Below are 24,929 nucleotides of genomic sequence, written 5' to 3'. Positions count from 1 at the left end.
AGTTCTTGATATTTTATTGTTGATTATTAGGCTAATGCTTGCTTTTATATTGTTCTTTTTAACGACGCTTATCCCACAAACAGAAGCACAATTTGAGTGATCAACGCTATAGTTCAGCATCCAAGACCAAGGTAACAGTTAAATTTAACAGAGGTCAAAATAGGTCCATTTCGTCCTCAATCACCCAAAGACAATGACAGTCTAATGATGACCCACACCAGGTCGAAACAATCGTCACTACCCAATAGTAAGTGCATTTTCACTTTGTAAGTGTTTTAAAATTCAAGTTAGAAAAACAATGAATAGTGACGTATATGATAGTGATCCCCAAACATCCAACAATGTCTTCTTTCATCAGAATTAAAGATGGAGATTGATTTTATTGTAGCCTTTAATCACAGCTTACTCCAATAAGTGTCATGTCCAAAACATTTACAACATTATAAATAATTATTGAAAGATTAAGAGTGAAAGATACAACTTTTTCTCCCTGAGGGGAGAGTTTAATGCCCAAGGCGAAGCCAAGTGACACTTTGGTATTATGTTTCAGGGAGTAAAGTAAAGTACTCTATGCAGTAGGTGGAGGAAAAATAAATAAAATGATACCATAAATAGCTAGGTAATAAATGCTACTAAACAATGTGGTAGTTTTTTTTTTAACATGTGATGTTACTCAAAGTACACCTTCTTTATGCTGAATGTATATTTAAAAAATAATTATTGTGCCCATCGATGTGAATCTACAAACTGTACGGTAGGTACTGTTATTTTTAGTTTTTTGACCCCATTGACAACTTACACATGCTTATCAAATTGTACTTCAACTTTGGGTCCACCCAGCAGCTAACCAATTGGATTTGGTTTGTTTTTGACCCATCTACAAACTGTGGGGTACCGGTCCTGTTAGTTTTTGGACTCCATTGATAATTAAGCTCCCTTGAGATCCATCATCATAAGGATGGGCACGTTAAATTGTCGGTCCCGGCTGGAGTATGGCAGTCGTAATGCCCATTGACGACTGAAATATATATTCAGGTGAGGTAGAGCTTATTCCGTCAGGAACTCTCCACCAAAAAAAGCCATACGAATTTTATTATTAGGACTGGTCAGTTTTAGAGTAGTTAAACTGTCGGTCCCGGCTGAAGTATAACAGTCGTAAGGCTCATTGACGGCTTGAATGATATATATTCGGGTGAGGTGAGAATTATTCTGTCAGGAACTCCCCACCAATAAAAGCCATACGAATTTTATTATTAGGACTGTTCAATTTTCGAGTAGAAAATACAACCTTTTTTGACCTGAATTTTTCATATGCACATCAAATCGTGTGTTTGTTTTGGGTCCCCCCAGACAAAGTTTGATCTTTTCAAAGTTCAATAAAAGCCATACGAATATTATTATCAGGACCTGTTCAATTCTCGAGTAGAAAATACAACCTTTTTTGACCTGTTTCTTTGGATACATCAAATCGTGTGATTGTTATGGGTTCCATCCAGACAAAGTTCGATCTTTCCAGAGTTCTGTTCAAAGTTACCGCTGTATTAATCCTCTTCAGGTCCCATCATCGCGAGCATTTTCTTTTTGGCAATTTTCGAGTAGAGTATGTCTATTGGCTTGGTGGTATCGTACAAAGATGGCGCCTGAAGGATGATCAGCGCCGTGCCCAGAACACAGGCCAGGGTGAACACCCACAGGAAGAGCCGGTCTAGAACCATAGCTACGTATTTCCAGTCTTCTATTACCTGCAACATTTACATTTTTGTCAGTTCGCAGATCAATACTGGAACAGATGCGTAATGAATATTTGTTATTGTTCACTCAAAAGAGAATTCTCAAAAGAGAATCTGTTATTGTTCACTCAAAAGGGATTGTTCACTCAAAAGATGAACACATTATAATATGGTAGTCCCTAACACATATATAGTCCGGGTCCTCTACCTTTGCCTATCAGTGGAGGGCCACTAGACTACAATACTACCTATTCAAAAACATCGTGCATAGGCCTATTTGAAAATATATCTTTCCAAAAGCAAGAGATGCTCTTCTGTATCCTCTCAAAAGCAATGTGTTGCATCCGGGAAGATACACAAGGAGCTTCAATGTATCTTTCCATTAGCAACAGATACTCTTTTGTATCTTCTTAAAAGCAACGTGTTGCATCGGAAAAGATACACATGAGCATAGATATAGATGATATTGTATCTATCAATGGATAAATAAATTATATAAGCTTTTTGGAGTTATGTCCTTTTAGCACAACACCAGCCTATTAGCTGACTTTTGTTCAACATGCTCTTTCCATTGTTGGTGATACATTATTGTAGCCATCTCATTCATGGAGAATCTCTGTGTGTAGGGAGCTTCCTCCATCTAGGGATCAAGGATATCAGAAGCCTGATGTTTTTGCAAAGCCGTGAATATTACCTTGCGAACCATACCTTGCCTATTATATGCCGTTTCAAGGTCACAGAGGCAAAGCTATGGGACACCTACTTTAAAGCCTCGCACACACACACACACACACACACACACACACACACACACACACACACACACACACACACACACACACACACACACACACACACACACACACACACACACACACACACACACACACACACACACACACATATATCGATTTTTGTTCGTACGGTATTTTGCCATCCTTATAAATTCTATTAGATGAGACAGATGATGTTTAATGTTCAATTTGATAGAATTTATAAGGACGGCAAAATATCGTAGTAGCATAAATCAATTTGTGTATGCGGTGCTTAAGGCTGTGCAAAAGCTTAGAATAAAGCTTCAATAAAGCTTATACTGGTGATATTTTTCAAAGTTCTTCGATTTGTCTATCAAGCTATCGAAATGAAAACGTTTTCTCAGGAAAACATTTTTTTCCGATCATTGTTCCTGAGATATAAGCACCTAAAGTTTAAATTTTTGGGACAGAGCATTCCAAATTCTGTAAGAGATAAATCCATGAAACTTATAGGAAATAGTCTTCATGGTATTGTAGATCTAGTAAAACAAAAATTCTCTGAAAATATCAATTTTTGAAAAAGTTATTCTATTTACCAAAATTAACTCAACTGGAAGCTATTTTTTAGTAAATTGAATAACTTTCTCAAAAATTGATATTTTATGAAAAGTTTTGTTTCATTAGATCAAAAACACCATGAAGAATGTATTCTCTCCTCTAATCTCATGGATTTATCTCCTGCCGAACTTGAAAATGTTCTGTCCCAAAACTTTAAACTTTAGGCGCTCATATCACAAAAAGTAATGATCGGAAAAAAATGTTTTCCTGAGAAAAATTTTCTATTTTGATAGCTTGAAAGTAAATAGATCGGAGAACTTAGAAAAATATCACTAGTAGAAAGTTTATTTTTAGCCTTTGCACAGCTTTAATCAATGAGCATTCCGAATGCAGAACCACGAAATCATTCTGCATACACTCATATTGGGGAAAGTTATCTTTGTGCAACTGGCTCAGGGCTGTACAAAGCTAAAAGAACAATATTCAAACAGAATTCAGTCTCTTGAAATAATTTTGCATTGGTCAAGAACTCACGTTTTCGAATTTGTCCTTATTCCTGACATGTTGAGCAATGAACTTGGCATCCTTGATGGTCTTCTCCATGGTGATGGGCTGATCGTGGTGATGCTCGAAGGTGGGGCTCTCTACACCCCCCACCCCCACACCCGGGCTGAACAGGTCGTCATCGGCCGAGGGCAACGGGAGGGGCAGAGGGGGGTCGGCCCCCCCTACCCCCCCGAAACAGGGCACCATTGTTGTGGTGGGCCCCCCCGAGTCGTAGCGCGAAGGAGGCAGAGAGGGTATGTCGTAGTCGGCACTGAACCGTTTGCTGCTGCCATACCCTGCCACAAACAATCATATTATCAAAAATAATCAACAATATTAAACATTACTACAATAATACTATCAAAAATAATTAATATTTAGTTCATAACAGAGATAGATTGATTTCTTCTTAAAACGTCAATCACTAGTCAACTATCAATCAAAATCTTATTCCAAGAATATGGTTCCAAAAAAGGAAGATATTGAGGTACCTAACCCGTGCTTCGTAAGGGTCTAATTGAAAACTTGACAAACTGAAAACTTGACCTACTTAAATCTTGAAGAATTTAAAATAAGCCTATAACCATCCTCGGTAAATTAAGAATCTACATGAAAAATTCAAAGTTTATCGGTCCAGTATTTCAGACGTGATGATGCGTCATTCGTGAATTTCCAATCCTGTTCGTGTATAAGCCGATTCTTCCCTTTATTATATTACTAGCTGGTCTGGCGAACTTCGTACTGCCAAATAGTTAATGCATCTCATGACAAACTTTAGATGAATGCACACCTGAGGAGGCGCGATGCGGCATTTTGCATCAAGGTGCTTCTTGCTTATTGGTTTGAAAGGAAGAACTCACACACGGGCATGACATGGAAAGGTGTGATAAGGCAATCTCCATAAGATCAACACTTAGTATCATCAAGCCGCGCCTCCTCAGGTGTGCTTAGCCTTAGCTTAATCTGATGTACTACATTTTTATGAAAATTATCTAACAATCAGTATTCAAATTTAAATTTCAATATGGATTTCCTATGTGCTTAGTTGTTGTGCAGCAGTTTTGTATCGTTAGATATAGTTGAATGCAGCTTGCTGGGAAAATGGTATATTATCTCCTCGTTGCTGATTTTCCCGTGCATATTCTAAATTCACAGCATTTCGAGTTCTACGACCCAAGTTTGGACGTCGTTCGTAACGCGGCATTATTATTGGAATTAAAATTTTGTGAATCAGTAGAAAGAAAAATAATAGAAAAACAGATCTATCGACGGCTGTTGGATGACGCAATGATTATAACAGTTGATTTTTATTTCTGTGTGTGGCCAGCTCACAAATTTTCTCTCTCAACCTAGCGCCGCAGTGCAGGATGGTTTCTTACAGCTTGGCGTTGTTGTCATTCGAGATGGGTGTCTGGCTTGGAAGTGTTTCGGCCGCATTGCAGGATGACTGTTAACGGTTGCCGGAAGATCAACAGCTGGATTTTTTTCGTTATTTTTGGTGATAGAGAAATTCTGATTGCAGATTCGTTCTCAGCGACCCCAAGTTTAGCCTAAAGGCTCAGAATGTCAACAATGTTTTTAAATAATTAAAAATCATCATGAAAAGTCATTAATATGGTAGTACACCACGTTTCTGGAAACTTTTTACTGGTGACTGGAGTTATTATTGACACACAAAAAATAAAAATAGTCGTGAGAAAGAAAACTGCTGATGAACGCGAATAAGACCGTCACTCCATTGTTCTATTGTCTCGGCTGCTTGGCTGAGCCTGGCTGGAGGGATCAAATAACCGACTGGTTTGTTCTTTCGTCTGTCCGCTAGGCGTAACTACGCCGACCATTGCTGGGTGGGAGGTGTTACTGCGGCCGCTCGCATTCCCACCAACGCTGCTATTATTTGCTGTCTCAGCGCCTAGTCCGATTCAGCCAAGCAACCAGCCTGCACTGCGGAGCTAGGTTTAAGGATTAGATGTGAACTTTGAAGGACTCTTAAGAAAGAGTCCTGAAGTCGGATAATAAATTTGATAGGCCATAAACCCCATAAACCTGCTCCTGAACATAACAAATATACAACTGAAAAAAATCATCAAATTCTGTGCAAACATAAAAAAGTCATTGAATGTCAAAATTTGATGCTCGATTTTCATTTATATACAGTAGATAGATAGATAGATAGATAGATAAGATTGATATAGTTTCTTCCGTTGTTTGATGTTTTTGAACGTTTCATGAGCGTTTAAACTGTTTGAAATATGGCCTTGATCTCAACGAATGTACTTTTTCAACATTGAGCGCTCATATAAACTTCAAAATGAAGATGTATTATTATTTTGTGAGTTGATATTTCTTTGATTTGAACTTTGAAAATTAATGATGATCAATACAGATGGAAATAGATTGGAAATTGCATTGTTCAAATGCTAATTAATGAATAATTATTGTTAAACAAGAATCCCAATTGAATGCTATAAATCACCCCGAAGACCGCTGCTACTGCAAATATTGACAACAGGGTGAACAGCTGGGTGGAGATTTGATAAGCGCTACTATACTAAAGTTATTTGTCAGCCCGGGAAACGAACCCGGTACCTCCTAATTGCCGGTCAAGAATGCTTACCAAATGCTTTACCCATACACCAAACTAACAATCTCTGGATAGCAGCGCTCATTTTATTCCAAGCCATAACGGCCAGCCAGTCTACAGATGGAAATAAATTGGGAGATGTATTCCAATAAATGCAAATTCCAATTTATTTCCATCTCTAGACTGACTGACTGTATAAAATGAGCGCTGCTGTCCAGAGATTGTCAGTTTGGTGTAAGGGCCAGTCAGTCTACAGATAGAAATAATCATTTTCATACTATTTATTCATTTCAATTCAATAATTATCAATTATTTCCCGGGCTGATTAATAATTTTCGTATATTAGAGCTTTTCGAATTTCCATCTAGCTTTTTACTCTGTTGTTATTATTCGCAGTAGCTGAAGTCTTCGGGGTGATTTACAGCATTTAATTGGGATTTTCGTTTAATAATAATAAATTTCTTTGGAGTGATTTACAGCATTCAATTGGGATTTTCGTTCGATAATAATTATGATGATTAATATCTTTATTCATTTATTCATACAATCAGTACATCATCAAAATGATAGGGAGAGAAAAAATAATGTAACATTGTCCTATTTCTCTCCAAAATAAGATAACACATTCAGTCTTGGTTCAGTCCAGGTTCAGTCTTGGACTGAACCAAGACTGAATATGTTATCTTATTTGGGAGAGGAATTTATTTAGCGTATGGCAGCATACACAACACATCTATAATCACTAAATTCGAAAAAAGAAAACAATAGAAAATTCATATATAAAACAAATGAACTATATGAAATATATCTTAGTCACTTTTGACCTGGAAATTAGAGGCATGCTTCCAGGGTATTTAAGTAGGCTATTGATGCTGGTTTAGCCACCAGGAAATCTTCATGTGCACCCGTGTATGCTGATCTGGGACACTCCTCCACTATGTGTCTCACAGTCTGGACTGCTCCACACTCACAGAGAGGGGAATCAGCCTTCCCCCACTTATGCATCAGATAGGCACATCTACCATGAATGAGTTCGTACCCTATTCAATGTCGACCATGTTTTACGAGGCAAATCGAAGCCTGGTGGCCTTTTGGCTACAAATGGGATGTCAATGTTCTGTTTTGCTGACCACGCTTGTTGCCAGGCCTCAGTTAAACGGAAACCTGAATCTAAGGCTGTAATTGCCGTCCTAACCGGTGGCTTACGAGATTGCAGACGGCTCTGATTGGCATCTTGTATATCCTCATGTATTGGCAGGCTTCGATTTTCCTGTATCTTCTTGTACTCTCTAGTGAGGGCATTCATGCGTCGAAGATTTGGGGGTGGGATGTGACTCAACACCTAAATAGAACAAGGAGAGGAATAGGACAAGGTTACATTATTTTTTCTCTCCCTATCATTTTGATGATGTACTGATTGCATGAATGAATGGATAAAGATATTCACTTCACAAAATTCTCAGTCTTCAATTATTTTTCCTCCCTGCACACGGACAGGCAGGGAGAATTATTCATGTAATTCATAGCACTTTTAAATATGTCATATTTTATAAAAAAAACAATTGAATTTGAATTTGATTTTATGGATTTATAATACTCACCTCCCAAGTACTTGTCGATTTCGGCGGGCACATCAAACACTCCGGTGAATATATTATTACCGTCATCCACATTCTTGTCGAGGTCATCCTCAGCGCCATCCTCATCGATCGAGTCCTCCTTTTTGGGCCGGTCTATCAGCAGCACCTTGGGCAGCACCTGAATGAACAACCTGTGCACCCAGGGCCGCATTTTATGGGTAACCGGTGACCTGAAGTTCACGTTCAGAACTGCGATGGTGACCACAACAGACAGCGTGACTAGAACCATTGTGAATAGTAGATATTTGCCTAGCAGTGGCACTGTGAGGGAGGTGGGTGGGATGATCTCGGCTAAAAGTAGGAAGAACACAGTGAGAGAGAGGAGGATGGATATGCAGAGAGAGACCTTCTCCCCGGAGTCGGAAGGCAGGTAGAAGACTAGCACAGAAAGGAAGGAGATGCCGACGCATGGTATGATGAGGTTGACGGTGTAGAACAGTGTCTTGCGACGCAGTGTTATGTTGAATATGATGTCAGGGTAGGGCTCTTCGCAGCATGAGTAGAATTTCTCGTTGCGCACGGCTGGTACTCTCATGATGTCCCACTCGACTGACAGGTAATAGTCCTGCAGGTCTATGCCCACGTCAATCGTGTCTGAGTCTGGTGACTGCGACATGTGACGTAAGTCCACCTGCAAATTCAAATTGAATTCAATAAAAAATCACTCCACTTATATGGGCTACTTTTGTTCAAATTTATAAAAAAATATAAAAACTTTTGAACTTGAAAGAAAAAAGAAAGTTTTAGATGATAGATGATAATAATATAGATCCGATTTTTCTCTCACATTAAACTCTACACTTAATTCATTGACCCCACGAACAGGCCAATCAGGCCTATGTGGGCAATTATTATTTCACTATTAGGGTTTAGATTTGCTTTGCAGTGCAATTTTCTCAGATCTTAGGATAAACTATAATAGTCTAATGCTCTCTATTTATAACACTATTAATAGATATCAACCTTTATTATTTCTTATAAAATGTATCACTATTATAATTTAATATAATTAGCCTATTGTATTACTCCTTAGGTCATGAAGTTTTATTTTACACAATTGTTACGTTGTGCTGCTTGCATTTTGTGCCCTTTTTAAATATTGTAATCATGTATAATTTGGCGAAATAAACTCAATTCAACTCAACTCAACTCAATTATTATAATCGAAGGGCGACTGCTGACAAATATGTAACCTATAACACTAATATTGAATGTATAAGGAGGCAGTTGATTTTCATAGGTAGCCTACTAAAATAATAAAGCTCATTCCAAATAACTTTTTCATGGACAATAAGATCAGCGGAAAAATTAAACTGGATATAAAAAACAGGACAGTAATTTCTTCTCCCATTTAGATATATAAGACTCAAGATTTCTGCTCCTGCATTGTTTTTTTTTCATTTCTTAGTTGACTTGCTCACCTTTATTTTGCGTACCTATTCCTCTGTTTTTTTCCTTTCCCCATTTCTCCTTTTCCTTTTTTCCTCATTACTTCTCTCTTCTCTTCTTTGCCTGCCTATTACATGAGAAACCATAGTTGGCTAGGTATCTTCCTCTCTTTTTTTCTCTCTTCTCCAACACACCCAACCACAAAGCCCATGGTTTTTTATATTTATAACATTTTAATGTATTTTATTTGTTCTGTAATTCTTTGTCATTTTGTTCTGTGTGTTTTAATAAATTGAAAAAAAGGAAATGACCTATGGTCGAAACTAGTCGTTAAATCTTTTAAAGTTCTTAAAAAACAAATTTTCAAGAACAAATGTCGGCAGACGGCCCATACTATGCCATTTAAGTTGCTATGAGCGTTGGAACTTGCAGCATAGTGTATTCGCTGTCGAGCAGTTTTTTTTAAAGGAGCAATGAATCTGTAGTCACAGTGCAACGATCTTCCGTCAATTTTTTGGAGTTGGGCGTTGAGGTGCAGTGTCTGATCGAAATACTGTACTCTGATGGGTTGCAGCGATTAGGAGTACTTTACTCCGTGCAAATCGTGTTCAGACTTGGAGGAATTTGCGGCGCAGAGAAATGGAGGGAGATCAGCCAAGTGCAGTGATGGATTGAGTCATAGGTGTCTGTGATTGGAGAGAGAACTTCCTAAGTTCCCAAGTTTAACATGAGCGCTTGAATACTCACTGGAAATTAGAGAACGCTGGACGGTACACAACGGCAACATAGCAGCCGTTGTATCCCTGCCACTGTGTATGGCTTCTCTGCTGCGCATTTCCATCCCAAGTCCGAAGTTAATTTGAACGGAGTGAGGATCTGTGTTGGAATAAACCATCTGGACTTCCCCGTTCAGTTCGTACTTCTGGAAATGTAGACTGAGTCAGTGTCGTCTAGTCGTGAGACCATGTCGTCTAGTCGATCGTCTAGGACTGGGAACAACTGCTGTTCTGACTCGGTCTACATTTTCCGGAGTACGAAATGAACGGGGAAGACCACGATATTTAGATGAAAACGGTAGGGGCCACGAAATGTGTGCGCAGTGGCCAGCCAGCTAGATTGCGTCATCGCCACCAACCGACGTTTTCAACACCTATTGGCAATTTATGAATCTTATTTGTTGAAAACAGATCATTGGATATAAAATGACGTCAGATACGCCTGAAATTTAGCACAACCATGCTCCTAACACCTACCGTCTTCTTCTATATATGGTGCGGAAGACCAGGTGTTTTTTTTCCACCCTACTTTCACCGCTTCACTATGTTCTGACATATTTTAATCCTGCATTTTATTCAAACTGAACTTTTGGTGAATTCAGCTGAATCTACTCACATGATAGCCGTCGTATGTCCAAGACCCGAATTTCATGAAACAGGTCTGCTCGTCGAATGGAAAATACTCGACGTCGATCTCGCAGAACGATTTGTAGATGGCAGGTGGCTTCCAAACCACTTTTCCCGTGTGATGCAGGATCGCCTTTGTCATTATTGTCACCTCATAGTTGCCGTCGGCACTGTCAACACAAACAATCATTATAGACTCATAATTGGAGAGACTTGAGATATTGTCAAAAAACCACTTTATTTTGATAAAAATAAGATTATAGACACATTTTTATTCGCTAAAAAAGTTCCACAAAAGCCTCTGAGACTTTCGTCGTCTGTGTATAGTAAAAAGTGAGCGAGTGATTCTGTGAAAAATCAAAATATCACATCCCCGAAATTCATAAGCTGGCGTATATCATGCTGTGAAATATAAACACGATCATTTTAGAGAATTGTGTTCTGTTTTTCAATAAAATATCGGGGTACCGGGCTTCGGGCTTCGCTGGTTATTTTTATTTATTGATCAACAGAACACAATTCTCTAAAATGATCGTGTTTTTATTTTGCAGCTAGCTATACGTCAGCCTATGAATTTCGGGGATGCGATATTTTTATTTTTCACAGAGTCATTCGCTCACTTTCTACTATCCGCAGACGACGAAAGTCTCAGCTGTTTCAGCCAAGGATGGATTATCATTTTAATGTCGTTCAGTGAGTTTTCCCAAGGATGAGACCGAGTGCAATCGAATTTTTAAATCATAAACCTACTATGTTCCAAATTTCGTGAAAATCGTTAGAGCCGTTTTCGAAATCCATTGAACATAAATAACCAGATAACCAGATATAAAAATAAACAGATAAGCAGATATGAAAATATCAACAGACATACAGAAATTGCTCGCTCAATATAATAGGATAAAAATAACGAGCAAAGCTCGGTGTCCCGATATTTTCTATAAGGTGGGGTTTCAATATGTTTTCTGATACATGCCCATCTATATCATTATACTCTTATTTGAATAACAAATTAGATAGGTGACTGTAAAAAGTAGAATAAAAAATGATGAAAAAATGAACTGAATAATGATGAAGAAATTATAATATTCTTGATTGAAAAAAATTAATTTTAAAATAGTTGAGAAATATTTTTATCAGATGGAAAGATTGTCACGAAACTGGATACAAATTCGAACGTAAACTGAGTTAATCAACATAAGTGAGTTTTTGATCTTGAAGAAAACAAATAACAGTTTTTAAAAGTAAATTATGATTCAACTGTGAATTATTGTGATTCAACTGAATCAACTAGAACAGGTGTCATCAGATACTTGTGGATGAGAAAACTGCGTGAGGTCTACCGTTCACAGAACTACTAGTAAAGATTATTCATGTAATTTTGGAAGAATAATGACAATCACAAATTGAATGAATTTATTTTGATTATTCAAATTGATTATCAATGAACAGCAATGAGAATAAGCCTATGTCCATCCTTTCGGTGAATGGAAGACAACCAGATTGTATGTTCATTTTCATGAACTTTGAACTCACAATTTTTTTATGATTCCACCAACAAACATTTTTAGTCACATGGGTACTCTCTCACCGTCGTTCTGCTTTCATTTATGTAGCACCAGCAGGTAACCCGTGCTTTGCACCGGGGGAAATTTGATGTAGTAAAATGTTACAAGTTGGTGTTGTAATGTCCTTATGTCCAGGAAACATTGAACGAAATAATTATTCTATTTTCTAAGTCACGTGAATAGCCATCATTAAAATTTTCACAAAAAAAGAATAGTTTTATAGATCTCGAGTCCGCTACCTTTGATTCATGAACCTCGGGCGCTATCAACTAAGCACTTGGAGAAAGCCCTGTTTGGTTAGGCTTTTATAGTTACGTAAAATTTGAATCAAAGATTGAATAATTCTATTTTGATTATCAAATTGGAATTAATTATTGATGGAAAGCAATGAGAATAAGCCTATGTTCATCCTTCTGGTGAATTCAGGATCAATCCATACTAGTTATATAGTAAGGTATCATTTTGAAAACCTTGAATATTGTTATATTGTTAAAAATGTATGAAAAAAATATGTAATGTTCCTGAATTCATGAATAAACTCCTCTGAATGTGTCGTCCAACATCCAGAGAAATTATTATTATTATAATATGCAAAATTCCAAGTTAACCAGTTCAGTAGGTCAGACGCGATTATGCGTCATTCGTGAATACCATATCCCGTATTCTTTCTTTATAATATCATAGATTTCAGGTGAATAATAATTATTATCATGCTGTTATTCACCGTACGTTTGGATATTGATATTAAAAATCAACTTACTTATTATATAAAACTATATCAGGCAACCAAATGTGTTCGGAGGGCACATGAAGGGTGTCTACTCCACCATACTCGTCGGGATTCCACTTCAGTTTGTAGTCGTTCCATTCCTGAAACACACGATCAGAAAGAAGAATTAGAGAACCATAAAAACAATGGGCAATGACATTATTTCAAAGACCGGGATCTGTCTGTAATTGTGTATAAGCTTATTACAGGTTATAGACTTGTAAGAAATGCTATCTTTGTTATGCGCGAATAGCACAATACAATACAATGTATACAACATGTATAAAAACATGAATACAGAATGCAATACAATAAGCGAAATACTTGAAACAGAGCGATTTTATCGTATCAGAATATATTAAAATAGAAGATAAAAATTATCGTCTTCAACTCCTATATACTTTTTTTCTTAGGCTAAGCTCTATTCCAATCATATGGAGTAGGCATTTCCCTCCTCTGGCCGTCTCCTCCACAAAATCCTATCCATCTCACCCCCGCGTCACCAACGTTTCCCTCGCAAATGAGCCTACACTCTGTTTCTCCACCTCATTCATGGCCTTCCCCGCCCTCTCTTACCAACCAGGTTCAAATCCTGCACCCTCCGTCGCACATAATCCTTCGGCTGATTTTCTCGCCGAGGCGGGGGACACACGAACGGTTTTTTGCCGGCTTGTTCTTTGCCGGGTGAAGTGCAAAATACACAGGAAGGCATGGAGAAGGACACACTCCAGCCAGCCGGCGAAAGACCGGACCCGGCGAGAAAATCTGCCGGAGGAAGAGCCGGCTATTCTCTGTTTTGCTGGTTATCCGGATGTTTCGCCATCCAGCAGGTGTGAGGGCATTGTACATATGGAGATGAACACACGGTACGGCAAACAGCCAGCCGGCGCTGCCTCTACATCTACCACTTGTTCAGTCATTCGTTCATATGTAGTTCACATCTCAAAGTGGTTGTGTTGTAGAAGTTCCCTAGTGTATGGGGCCCTTGAAAAAAGAAAAATCTGGTGTGGCGCACTCACACAACTTTCCCTTCACTTATGAAAATTGATCACCTGACGCTAGTGTTCCCGCGCATCACAAGTCTACTATTCAAAGATCTAAGCCAGCTGGTGACAGGACAATAACGCTGCAGACACACGAAGTGTGCTATCTCTTCATAGTGAATGATTTAATAGAATCAACAGTTGCCAACAGTTTGCAATTTAATAATCTTACTTTACCGAACTTCGAGCTTATTTTCAATTTAAGGTGAAAATGTTACTGAACATTAATTGTAGAGATTTTTATGCTCAATCTTTTCCACTTGAAATTTCTTGTTTAAATTGTATCTGAAGCCTGATGATTGGGAAACTAAAATCAAACTTTGCATTGCTGGGGTGGAGCTCTTGGAATTTTCACAGATATGGGACTTGTGACAGTTGATAGAGCTTATCAATGATTCTTCTAGGTATAAATTTGATCGAAATTGTTGGAGCCGTTTTCGATGAAATCGCGAAAACCCCTGTTTTTGACAAAATTTTCGCCATTTTAGCCGCCATCTTGAATTGCAATCGATCGAAATTGTTCGTGTCGGATCCTTATACTGTAGGGACCTTAAGCTACAAGTTTCAAGTTTTTCTATCAATTGGGAGATGAGATCGTGTATACAGACGCACATACACTTATACACACACACACACACACACACACACACACACACCACACACACACACACACACACACACACACACACACCACACACACACACACACACACACACACACACACACACCACACACACACACACACACACACACCACACACACACACACGCACACGCACACACGCACACACACACACACACACCACACACACACACACACACACACACACCACACACCACACACACACACACACCACACACACACACACACACCACACACACACACACACACATACATACAGACCAATACCCAAAAACCACTTTTTTGGACTCAGGGGACCTTGAAACGTATAGAAATTCAGAAATTGGGGTACCTCAATTTTTTTCGGAAAGCAATAGTTTCCTCACCTATGGTAATAGGGCAAGGAATGTAAAAATAGTTACAAAAGAGTGAAATATAATATAAAACCAAGTATCGTTCGAATTTCTGCCAAATAATTGTTTTACCCAAAGAAATTAAAAATGTATATGACTTGAGAAGAAATATATTATATTCTTAGTTCTTGACAGTACCATTTCATAAACACGACGGAGAACCTCTGAGTACATATTTATGAAAAACATATTCGGTTATTATTGCTGCCGTGCCCGGCGACCGTCGAACGGCAGTTGCAGTTTGTTCTGGTATTCAACCGGCGCCGGACCTGGTGAAACAGCCGGCCCGGCAGTTTTGCCGTCTCCTGTGTTCCTGGCATGTCCAAACCACCTCAACCTGGCCTCCTGCATCTTCCTACTCAATGGTTGCACCCCAAACTGTACCTCATATCACCTCATTACGAATCCTATCCCTTCTTGTAGCCCCACACATCCATCTTAGCATTCTCATCTCAGCGACTCAGCCACTTCTGTTTTCTTCTCTTGCCTCTTTAAGGCTGTGCAAAGGCTAAAAATGAACTTTCCACTCGTGATATTTTTCAAAGTTTTTCGATTTGTATATCATCAAGCTATCAAAATGAAAAAGTTTTCTCAGGAAAACATTTTTTTTCCGATCATTTCTTTTTGAGGTATGAGCGACTGAAGTTTGAATTTTTGGGACAGAACGTTTCAAATTCCGTAAGATATAAATCATTGAGATTTGGAGGATGGATTCTTCAAGGTATTGTGGATCATCAATACCATGAAGAATCTATCCTCTGTATCTCATGGATTTATCGCTTACCGAATTTGGAATGTTCTGTCCCAAAAATTCAAACTTTAGGCGCTCATATCTCGAAAAGTAATGATCGGAAAAAAAATCTTTTCCATTTTGATAGCTTGATGAAGAACTTTGAAAAATATCACGAGTGGAAAGTTTATTTTTAGCCTTTGCACAGCCTTAAACAAGCCAGGTTTCCGCGCCATAGAACACAGCTGGTCTCACCACTGATCTGTACACTTTACCCTCCATCTTACAGTTCACTCTTCCATTCAGAGCACACCACTCATCCTGCTCCAGTCGAAACACCCGCAATTCAGTATAATATGCTGTATTTCCGCATCCACTCCACTGTAACTCAGTAATATCGGGAAACCGAGCTTCGCTCTGGAGTGTTAAAGCATAGAAAATTTGTAACGAATAATTGAATTCATAGTTTATATTTATTTATTCATTTTCTCGGTCGTGAAATTATTTTCACAGTTATATGAGGAGACACAACAGGCTTATGCCTAAAACTTTCCCTTTCCAAATTTATACTACAGTCCAAATGGAAATCTAGGTTAAGCTACTATCACTCTTCAAAATAACAATTTATTGACACTTCAATAAACAAACACATCAACAATAACAAATAGATATACTATGAATTCGATTTAGAATGATATACTATATTTGCTACAATATTTGTTAATATACTATGTACTATTCTACACTAAAGACCTTAAAGAGATATAGACCCACATTGCATATGCCTTCCCAATGATAGCTCTTACTTGAAATTGAAGGCCGCCATTTGGGTATTTTAGCACGAGATATTATATCTATTTTGTAATATTATAGATTACAAAGGCATTGGTATGTAATAATCTTATAGGTTGCCCCCTCAATGGCCGATTCCAATTCCAAGTACGACACAAGCGCTGCATGTTAGTCTATGCATCTTTAAGGTCTTTGTTCTACACTAACAAAATCTAGTTACTATTTTGAACTTTCTGAAGTATGTTTTCTAAAAAAAAGAGAATTAAACAAAAATAAGTTTTTCTTGCTGAATTATTCTTCTCGTGAGATCAGCTGAGGCATAACCCACACATGCACTCGCTCACTCACTCCCATTACGGTATCGGCAGACGACAAAATTTCCAGCTGTTTTTCCAGGGACGTATTTATCCTCTTAATGTCCTTCAGCGAGTTATCCCAGGGTTGAGACTCAGTGCAATCGAATTTTCATATCATAATCCTACATTGTTTCTGATTTCGTGAGAATCGTTAGAGCCGTTTCCGATATCCGGTAACATACAGATATATAAACATCTAAACATATAAACAGAAATTGCTCGCTTAATAGTATACGATATCCATTGAACATAAGAGGCCCAGTTGCATTCAGACTTTGATCATGAAGAACTACTTAGAAAAGGCTTTTTTGAAAAGAGAACTTCTCTGATTGGTTCTCCTGGCACGAGATCAATCATTGCACGAGAATTTAGTTGGTTCGGAGTTCCATACCTGGTGACTGGACTAATAATGCTTTGATTCTAACTTCCTCTTCCGACCTTTTCAAGTTTAATCGGAAGTTGAAATATTGTGTCTTCCGAAATATATTCCGAGAAAACCAACGTGTCTCACATATTGATCATCAGGAACCTTCGAAACTTTTCAAATTTGCCTTGAACTCTTAATTGCGAAAGCAATTGGTGCTCAATCTCTGGAAAGTACCGTCATACGATTTGTGATACGATTTCAATACGAGAACGACAGTGTACCCCTCACCCATCCTTCATTCTCATTTCTCATGAATATGAGAGATTGATTGATTGATTGATTGATTGATTGACTGCCTTTATTAAAAACCTAGGAGGGCGAAGTTAGGGCGCAGCCGGCCCTCTCTTACACTTAACCCTCCAATACAATTCTAAGTAAAACTAAAACACTGTACAACAAAGATTATAAGATAAAAAAAAAACTAATTTTACAAAATAATAAAAAACTTCCAAATAGCGAATGAAAGAAAGAAAACAAAATTAAAATTTCTTTCTAATTTGAATCAGTGAAAAGAATACAATAAGAAGAAAGAAGAAAGTGGAAAGTGAAAACGGAAGAAACGTCAGTTCAAAATCCATAGATCATTTCGATAGAAGTAGAAAAGAGGAAAGAGAGGGATAATTTAAAGAAGGAAGAAAGGACACACATACACACACACACACACCACACACACACACACACACACACACACACACACACAACACACATGTTAAGGTTCAGTGAACATTCCAGCCGAGTCCACCAGCTCTGATCCACCGCAAGACAGCCGCGCCGAACCGACGATGTCCCTCAACAAGCCTTAGCTCAGCAGGCAGAGAATTCCACAAACTACAGGCTGTCACAAGGAACGACTTGTTGTACATAACAGTCCTATGTGTTGGGACAGCCAGCAGATGGGATCCATGCCGCGTTCCTCCACGACCAAAATCACCCAAGTAACGGTACTCTACTGCCAGATACTTAGGGGTTCTAGTTTTCAATATCTTAAAGAGGAAGCACAAAGCATGATGTGATCTACTCTCACGCAGCTTCATGAGTTCAAGTCTGTTAAAATATTCAGTTACATGGTCGTCACGTCTCAGGTTAAAGATAAAGCGAACACAGTAATTATGTGCACGCTGCATCCTCTGCAGAAGTTGAACTGTCATGTCAAGAGTCACAATGTCACAGTAGTTGAAGATCGGGAAGATCAGAGTCTTGACCAACATAACCTTCGTTGAAAAGGGAATGAAGTCAGAGATCCTCTTCAATGTCATGATCCCCCCAATTACCCTGTTACAAGTCTGAGTCACGTGGCTGGTCCAGTCAAGAGTCCTTGTCATTGTAAGTCCTAGATTTTTCACGTCAGAACTGTATTGCAATTGTATGTTATTCAATTTTATAAATGGTCCGTTAGTTATGTCAAGTGTGTTTAAAAGTCTTGAATAACCTATCACTATTGATTTTGATTTAGTCTCGTTAATTTTTAGTCCATTATTCTCAGTCCATCGTACCAAACGAGTCAAGTCAGCATTAACTTCATCAACTGCAATGTCGAAGTCATTTTTCTTGCAGTGCCGGTATATTTGCAAGTCGTCGGCATACAGGTGATGTCTGGTCGTAAGTAGAGTGCTTGTCACGTCACTTATGTAGATGCTGAACAGCAGAGGACCCAATACCGAACCCTGAGGAACTCCTCTGTTCACTTCACGCCACCGTGAAGAGGCATCCCCAACTCTCACACACTGACACCGACCTTGGAGATAGGACCTCACCCATGCCACAGTGGAGTTGGAAAAACCTAAGTTTCTGAGTTTATAAAGTAAAGTAGGATGGAAAATGCTATCGAATGCCTTACTAAAATCTATTAGGACTAGAACTGTTAACTCTCTACCATCCATAGCCCTACGAATGTCGTCAGTGACTCTCAGGAGTGCAGAGGTGGTGCTATGACCACTACGGAACCCCGATTGAAAGTCACCAATCAATCCAGAACCATGGATAAATGAGCTTAATTGGGAGTGAACGATAATTTCCAGAACCTTGGACAAAACGGACAATAAGCTTATAGGCCTGTAATCAGATGGAGAGAGAGGGTTAGGGATCTTGTTCAAGGGAATCACTATGGATAGCTTCCAGTCATTAGGAAAAACGGACGTTAAAAGTGAGGTATTGATCAAATGGGTGAGAAATGGGAGAATAAAAGGAAGGATAATTTTGATGAACTTGATTGGGATACCGTCTGCACCAACAGCGTTACTCTTCACTCGATGAACAGCCAAGAAGACCTCTTGCTCCGTGACATTGTAGAAGTAGAAGTCCTCATTGGGATGAAAATCAGGCAGAGAGTCAAAGTGAGCACGAGCTTGGTCCAAACTTACAGGGATGTCAGTGAAGAAGTCATTGAGATCATCCAGCGAGTGAGCAACAGTCGGTACCTGCCTCTCCTTGCCAGCCCCAATCTCCCTCAGAGCACGCCAAAGAGATGAAGTTGATGATCGCTTTGAGGAGATCAAGTTACGATAGAATGTAGATTTCGCATTTCTAATTGTTTGCTTGCAAGAGTTTCTCAAACGCTTATAATGGTTGAAATCATTGGGGCTTTTTGACGCTCTTGCAATTTTGCACCAATAATCTCGATCCCTCATTAGCTGGCGTATCTCATCTGTGAGCCATGGAGCAGGATCTCTGGTTACTCTGCGATTTTTTAAAGGAACGTGTTTTTCAAAAAGAGAAACTATATTGTGGTTAAGAATGTCCAACATAACATTAACATTGTTAGTTTGGAATATCTGTAACCAGTCAAGGTTAATTGCATCATTGAACAAATTGTGATAGTTGATATTTTTATAATCTCTGTAAGTGATTATTTTTGGTTTAGGTTTAGGCCTCTTAATATTATAAACTAGGAATATCATATCATGTGCAGAAAGGCCTGGAAAGGGGATCTGCCCATGGCACACAGCCGCTCTCACATCGGCAACTGCAATAAGATCAAGCAATGTGTCCGAAGTGGATGTATGGTGCGTAGCTTGGAGAGGCAGCAAGGTCATACCATTCGCAAAAAACATAGTGGTCAGTTGTATTTTGTCATGAGTATCAGGTCCAAGTAAGTCAGTATTGAAGTCACCCATGATAGCCACATGTTCATAGGGCACCATCAGCTCAAGTAGTGCTTCCTCAAATTCTGACATATACCCAATATGAGGCGGCCTGTAGCAAACTGCTATTAACATTTTAACTCCGTTACACTTAACCTCAATAAACATGTATTCAGGTCTAGCTGCACGGGAGGTATCAGAGGAAAACTTATGAACAGGCAGCAGAGAACGCTTGACAAATGCAGCAACCCCTCCCCCATTCTTGTGTAACCGGTCATTCCGAATGAGCACATAATCCTGGAGTGCAACAAGTCGATTAGGGATTGTCGGTTTCAACCAGGTCTCGGATATAAGAATGACGTCACAATCTTTGCCCTCGAAAGTGTGCCTAAATTCATCTATATGACAGAGAAGGGATTGCGCATTAACATGAGCGATCTTAAGTCGATCCGGGAAAGGAGAGAATGCCCGCTTGAGGGAATCGCCGACACTCAGCGCGGCCGCATCGTCATCCTGCTGCATAGACAAGGTGGCTGTGACGAAGCTGCAAGGCAGAACAGAGGGGTGAATCGGCGAAACAATGAGAAGCTAAAAAAGATACACTTATCACATTCATACTGAAACACACACACAAAGGAGGGAATAATAGAAGAAATATAGGAATCATAAGAGATAGAAGAAGAAATAATCAAGTGAAGAAGTCAAGCGCTATGAAACGATAAGATAACGCTATATTAAATGGCCTAGGTGGTTCGGCTCCATTGATAATTATAACATACTAATACAGTTAATGCATATAATATAACTACTACAAGAATAACGAATATTGATAGAAGAAAAAAGAAGCAGAAGGCTGATAACTCAATCAAGATACTGTAATTAGGTAGAGAATTGGAGGAAAAAAAAATATATATATAAGGCAATGAACTGCATGCTGATAAATATAGGTATGAGCGATAACTTATTTACATTGTGAGAAAATGAGAAGATTACTTAAAAAAAAATATATATATATATATAAGTAAAAATAATAATAAAAGGAGTAAATAGTCGATAATAATAGGAAAGAAAATAATGTTATCTTGTAACTTTATGTTGACTAAGTGATAAACCCTACCGAATAGTTAGGAAGAATTAGAACAGAGAACGGAGGCAACATATAAGTGAGGCGTAGTCACGATAACGGGATGAGAAAGACAACCAGATCACAATCACAAGAACACGTGAGATTCTACTCTTCATTCACACACAGAAATACAGATAATGCAAAAGTAGCGTCAAGACAATAATTATATACTATGGATTTGACTGAATGGAAGGTTTTGCTGATAAGAAATGCTATACCGACTCAGATTTCATCCAACCAGCTGACTGACAATGAAGAGAAATTAAAAGAGTTAAAGAACTATAAGATAAAAATAATTAATGACTAATTGAATGAAATTAAGTGGATGAATGAATCTTATCAGTTAAATTGAATTATAGAAGTGATCTGAATTAACCGTAATAATCAGCTGAAATAAGCAATAATTTACTGAATATTATTAACTGCAATAATAATATTGAACTGTCAATTGGGTGAAATGATTAAATGTACTGTATAATAAATGGAAAAAAAATATATGTAGCCTATATAAAAAATTGTTCTTATAGGTAATTCTCAATTCAGAGTTTTAGTCCAAGCTGAAATGCAAACAGAATAGATACAATATTGTTGCTCACGACTAACTGGAATGGATTCTGTCACCCTCGCGCCACATCACTCTGCCGTCGACCGTCCACGCATTCCGGATACCCACTCTGGCGGCAACCTCGCAGAAGTGAGCATGTCTTCGTCTAGTAAGGTCCTCTCTTATGGTGACATCAGAACCCTTGAGCTGCCTCCTCGCCGATAACACCGAGCGCCGGGTCTGGTAGCTCACGAATTTGACGATAACAGCTCGTGGTCTCGTCTGAGTCACTCCAGTTCCCGGAAGACGTCCCACTCTGTGGCAGCGGTCGATCTGCGCTGCATCCACCGCAATTTTTAATCTTTCACCACATAGTTTTGTGACAATTTCGGTGATATTTTCTCCTTTAGTCTCCGGCAGGCCAAATATTCGAACATTATTACGCCGTTGATACTGTTCTTGAGCGTCTAACTTGCGCTCATACGATTCGGATCGAGATGCTGCCTTTTTATTGATGTCCTGTATTTCCGCCTCTAATGAGTCGATTCTTTTCTCCATCGCTGGAGAGAGGGAGAGTGAGAGAGAGAGAGAGAGAGAGATTCAGATTCAGATTCCTTTATTCATGTGTTTAACGAAACATAATTCAACTTACGTTCTAGCGTTAAAAATGAATACCAGTAGCGGTAAAATGACATGGTGAATCATATTAAACTGATGAGTTCTACAATAATATTGAGCAAGAATAATGGTGAAAAATGCAAAAGTTAAGGTACTACTGTAATGTTTTCACATGAAACGGTGAAGTTTGGACCTTAAAAAGTCCATTCTCAAGGGATACCCTCCCCTTCAACACTTAACCGTAAAAAAAGAGTTGAAAATTCAAACAAAATATTATGTCTAAGCGAAAAAAATTAAGAAAAAAATATTAATAAGTAAAAACCAAATCATAGAAACGATAAATCATTTTTAGTTAAATCAATTAACAGAAAAGAGTGAATAATAATAAGGAAAAAAATAAAGCAAAAGTTAATTCCCAATAATTAGAAAATCGATATGATATAATAATTGGAATAATGAGGGAGTGAAATTTATTATTAGAAAAAAGATTTGTAGATTTAAATCCAAAAATAATGTTAATGACAAAGGGAAATTATTGTACAAAAGAGATTAGGCTAGTTCATGTAAGTAACAAGATAATATGATTATGAAAGTTCATGGAGGAATAATAATAATTCTAATTGGGGAATTATGAAGGGGAATTATAATACAAAAAAGAGGGGAAGGGATATAGAATAAGGTTGCTAAAATCCACTCGAGGAAGAGTTAGAATAAGAAACACTCTTAAATGTAGCCTATACACATTTTTTATGCTAAATTTACATGAAAGAAATAAACAAGAGAAAAACCATAATTTTTACTTGGGAGTGGAGGGAAATGATTATAAAGGATAAGAATAGGTATTAAGGAAGGTTTAAGATTGATTGATTGAGTACTTTATTTATGTAGATTACAATATATACTGGCTTATACACTTATATACAATAGCTTACAATACAGCAAAATAATAGATGAATTCACATAATATAGACTAAGAAAATAATTATTGAACTATATATGATATGAAAAAGTAATTTGTAATATAATAAGTATAGATAATTATATTGTTATGCATCTACATAAATTGGCGGAGCTTTGGACATATCAACGTCCATTCTTCGGAAAGAATATTAAAAATATCCTCCCCACTAACTCTCTACCAAATCTCTCTAAGAGAGAGAGAGAGAGAGAGAGAGTGGGTTAGAGAGAGAGAGGGAGAGAGATGATTAGATTAGACTAGTAGTTCTTTGAACAGTAGACCTCGCGCTCAGTAAGTCACATTGACCTATTGTTATGTTTTCTCAAAAATAAATTAATGAATAATTCATCAATTTTAAATGTCTAGAAAAAATCCTAAATAAACATAGAGCTTTCTGTCCTATCGTACCGTGACGTGTCGTCCCGGAATGTGAGTGTGAGCGCTGTTATCAGGTCTGGCTGCCGTCGATACGCCAATCCAATCAACACATCAGAGAACATTCTGTGTTGTCGTGTTGGCGAAAAATCGGTGTGTTGAAATTAACAAAATAAACTACCATAATGCTGATTTCCTACAAACTTCATTTCTCACTTTTCATGATTTTAGAAATCGATTTCTTTTCAATAATATTTGTTGCAATTTTAATCACCAGATTAAAAAAGAAAAATGTTTTCTATCAATAACTCTAAACTCCAAACTGGAATAATGGCCTCAGCTTATGGAAAGACAAAGTTAGTAGACAACTGTCTACTAACGTTGATAGAAAAATACATTGTCAAGACGTTCGATGTTTTTGAACGAGTAGTATTATAGTTGTTATTATAGTCCACTAGACAGCTGATTTATGATGAATAATTATTCTATAGTCTGATTTCTACGTTAATAATGGTATTTGAAGAAAACTTCTTCTCCTTTTGTATTATCCTTGAAATGAAAAATTTTGAGAAACCTTATGTATACGTTGACGCGAAATTAAAAAAGGAACATACCTGTCAAATTTCATGAAATTTGGTAATTATTATTCATCCTTGGAAAAACAGCTGATAATTATTTTGTCGTCTGTTGAAGATGGAAGTGAGTGAGCGAGTTCATGTATGTGGGACTGTGTCAAATTATGACTCAGCTGTTGAACTTTTGTAATCATTCAATCAGGTACTTAGTGCCGGTTGCAAAAAAACAGGGTTATTTTCAATCCTGATTAATTCCAGTAGATCAATCTTTTTGAAATGATCTTCTCTGATTTGGTTCACGTGAAATTAATCAGGTTTAAAATTTAACCGAC

The 24,929-nt window shown here is 37.9% G+C and overlaps 1 protein-coding gene across 2 annotated transcripts in view; it reads right to left on the bottom strand.

Annotated features, from left to right (window-relative positions):
* Nucleotides 1-1,334: 1,334 nt before the first annotated feature.
* LOC111043682 (acetylcholine receptor subunit alpha-like 1) overlaps nt 1,335-24,929 on the bottom strand; it is a 195,261-nt gene continuing 171,666 nt past the window's right edge. For both annotated transcript variants that reach the window (XM_039435814.1, XM_039435813.1), the window contains exons 4-8: nt 12,931-13,040; nt 10,595-10,775; nt 7,775-8,444; nt 3,578-3,885; nt 1,335-1,742 (exon numbers count right to left, since the gene is read on the bottom strand). In XM_039435814.1, coding sequence (XP_039291748.1) covers nt 1,542-1,742; nt 3,578-3,885; nt 7,775-8,444; nt 10,595-10,775; nt 12,931-13,040 — 1,470 coding nt within the window. In that variant the 3' untranslated portion in view covers nt 1,335-1,541. The remainder of the gene's footprint in view (nt 1,743-3,577; nt 3,886-7,774; nt 8,445-10,594; nt 10,776-12,930; nt 13,041-24,929) is intronic.

This window comes from Nilaparvata lugens, chromosome 9 (genome assembly GCF_014356525.2).
Source record: "Nilaparvata lugens isolate BPH chromosome 9, ASM1435652v1, whole genome shotgun sequence".
NCBI classification, from domain to species: domain Eukaryota; kingdom Metazoa; phylum Arthropoda; class Insecta; order Hemiptera; family Delphacidae; genus Nilaparvata; species Nilaparvata lugens.
This window is presented reverse-complemented; position numbering and strand designations above follow the sequence as displayed.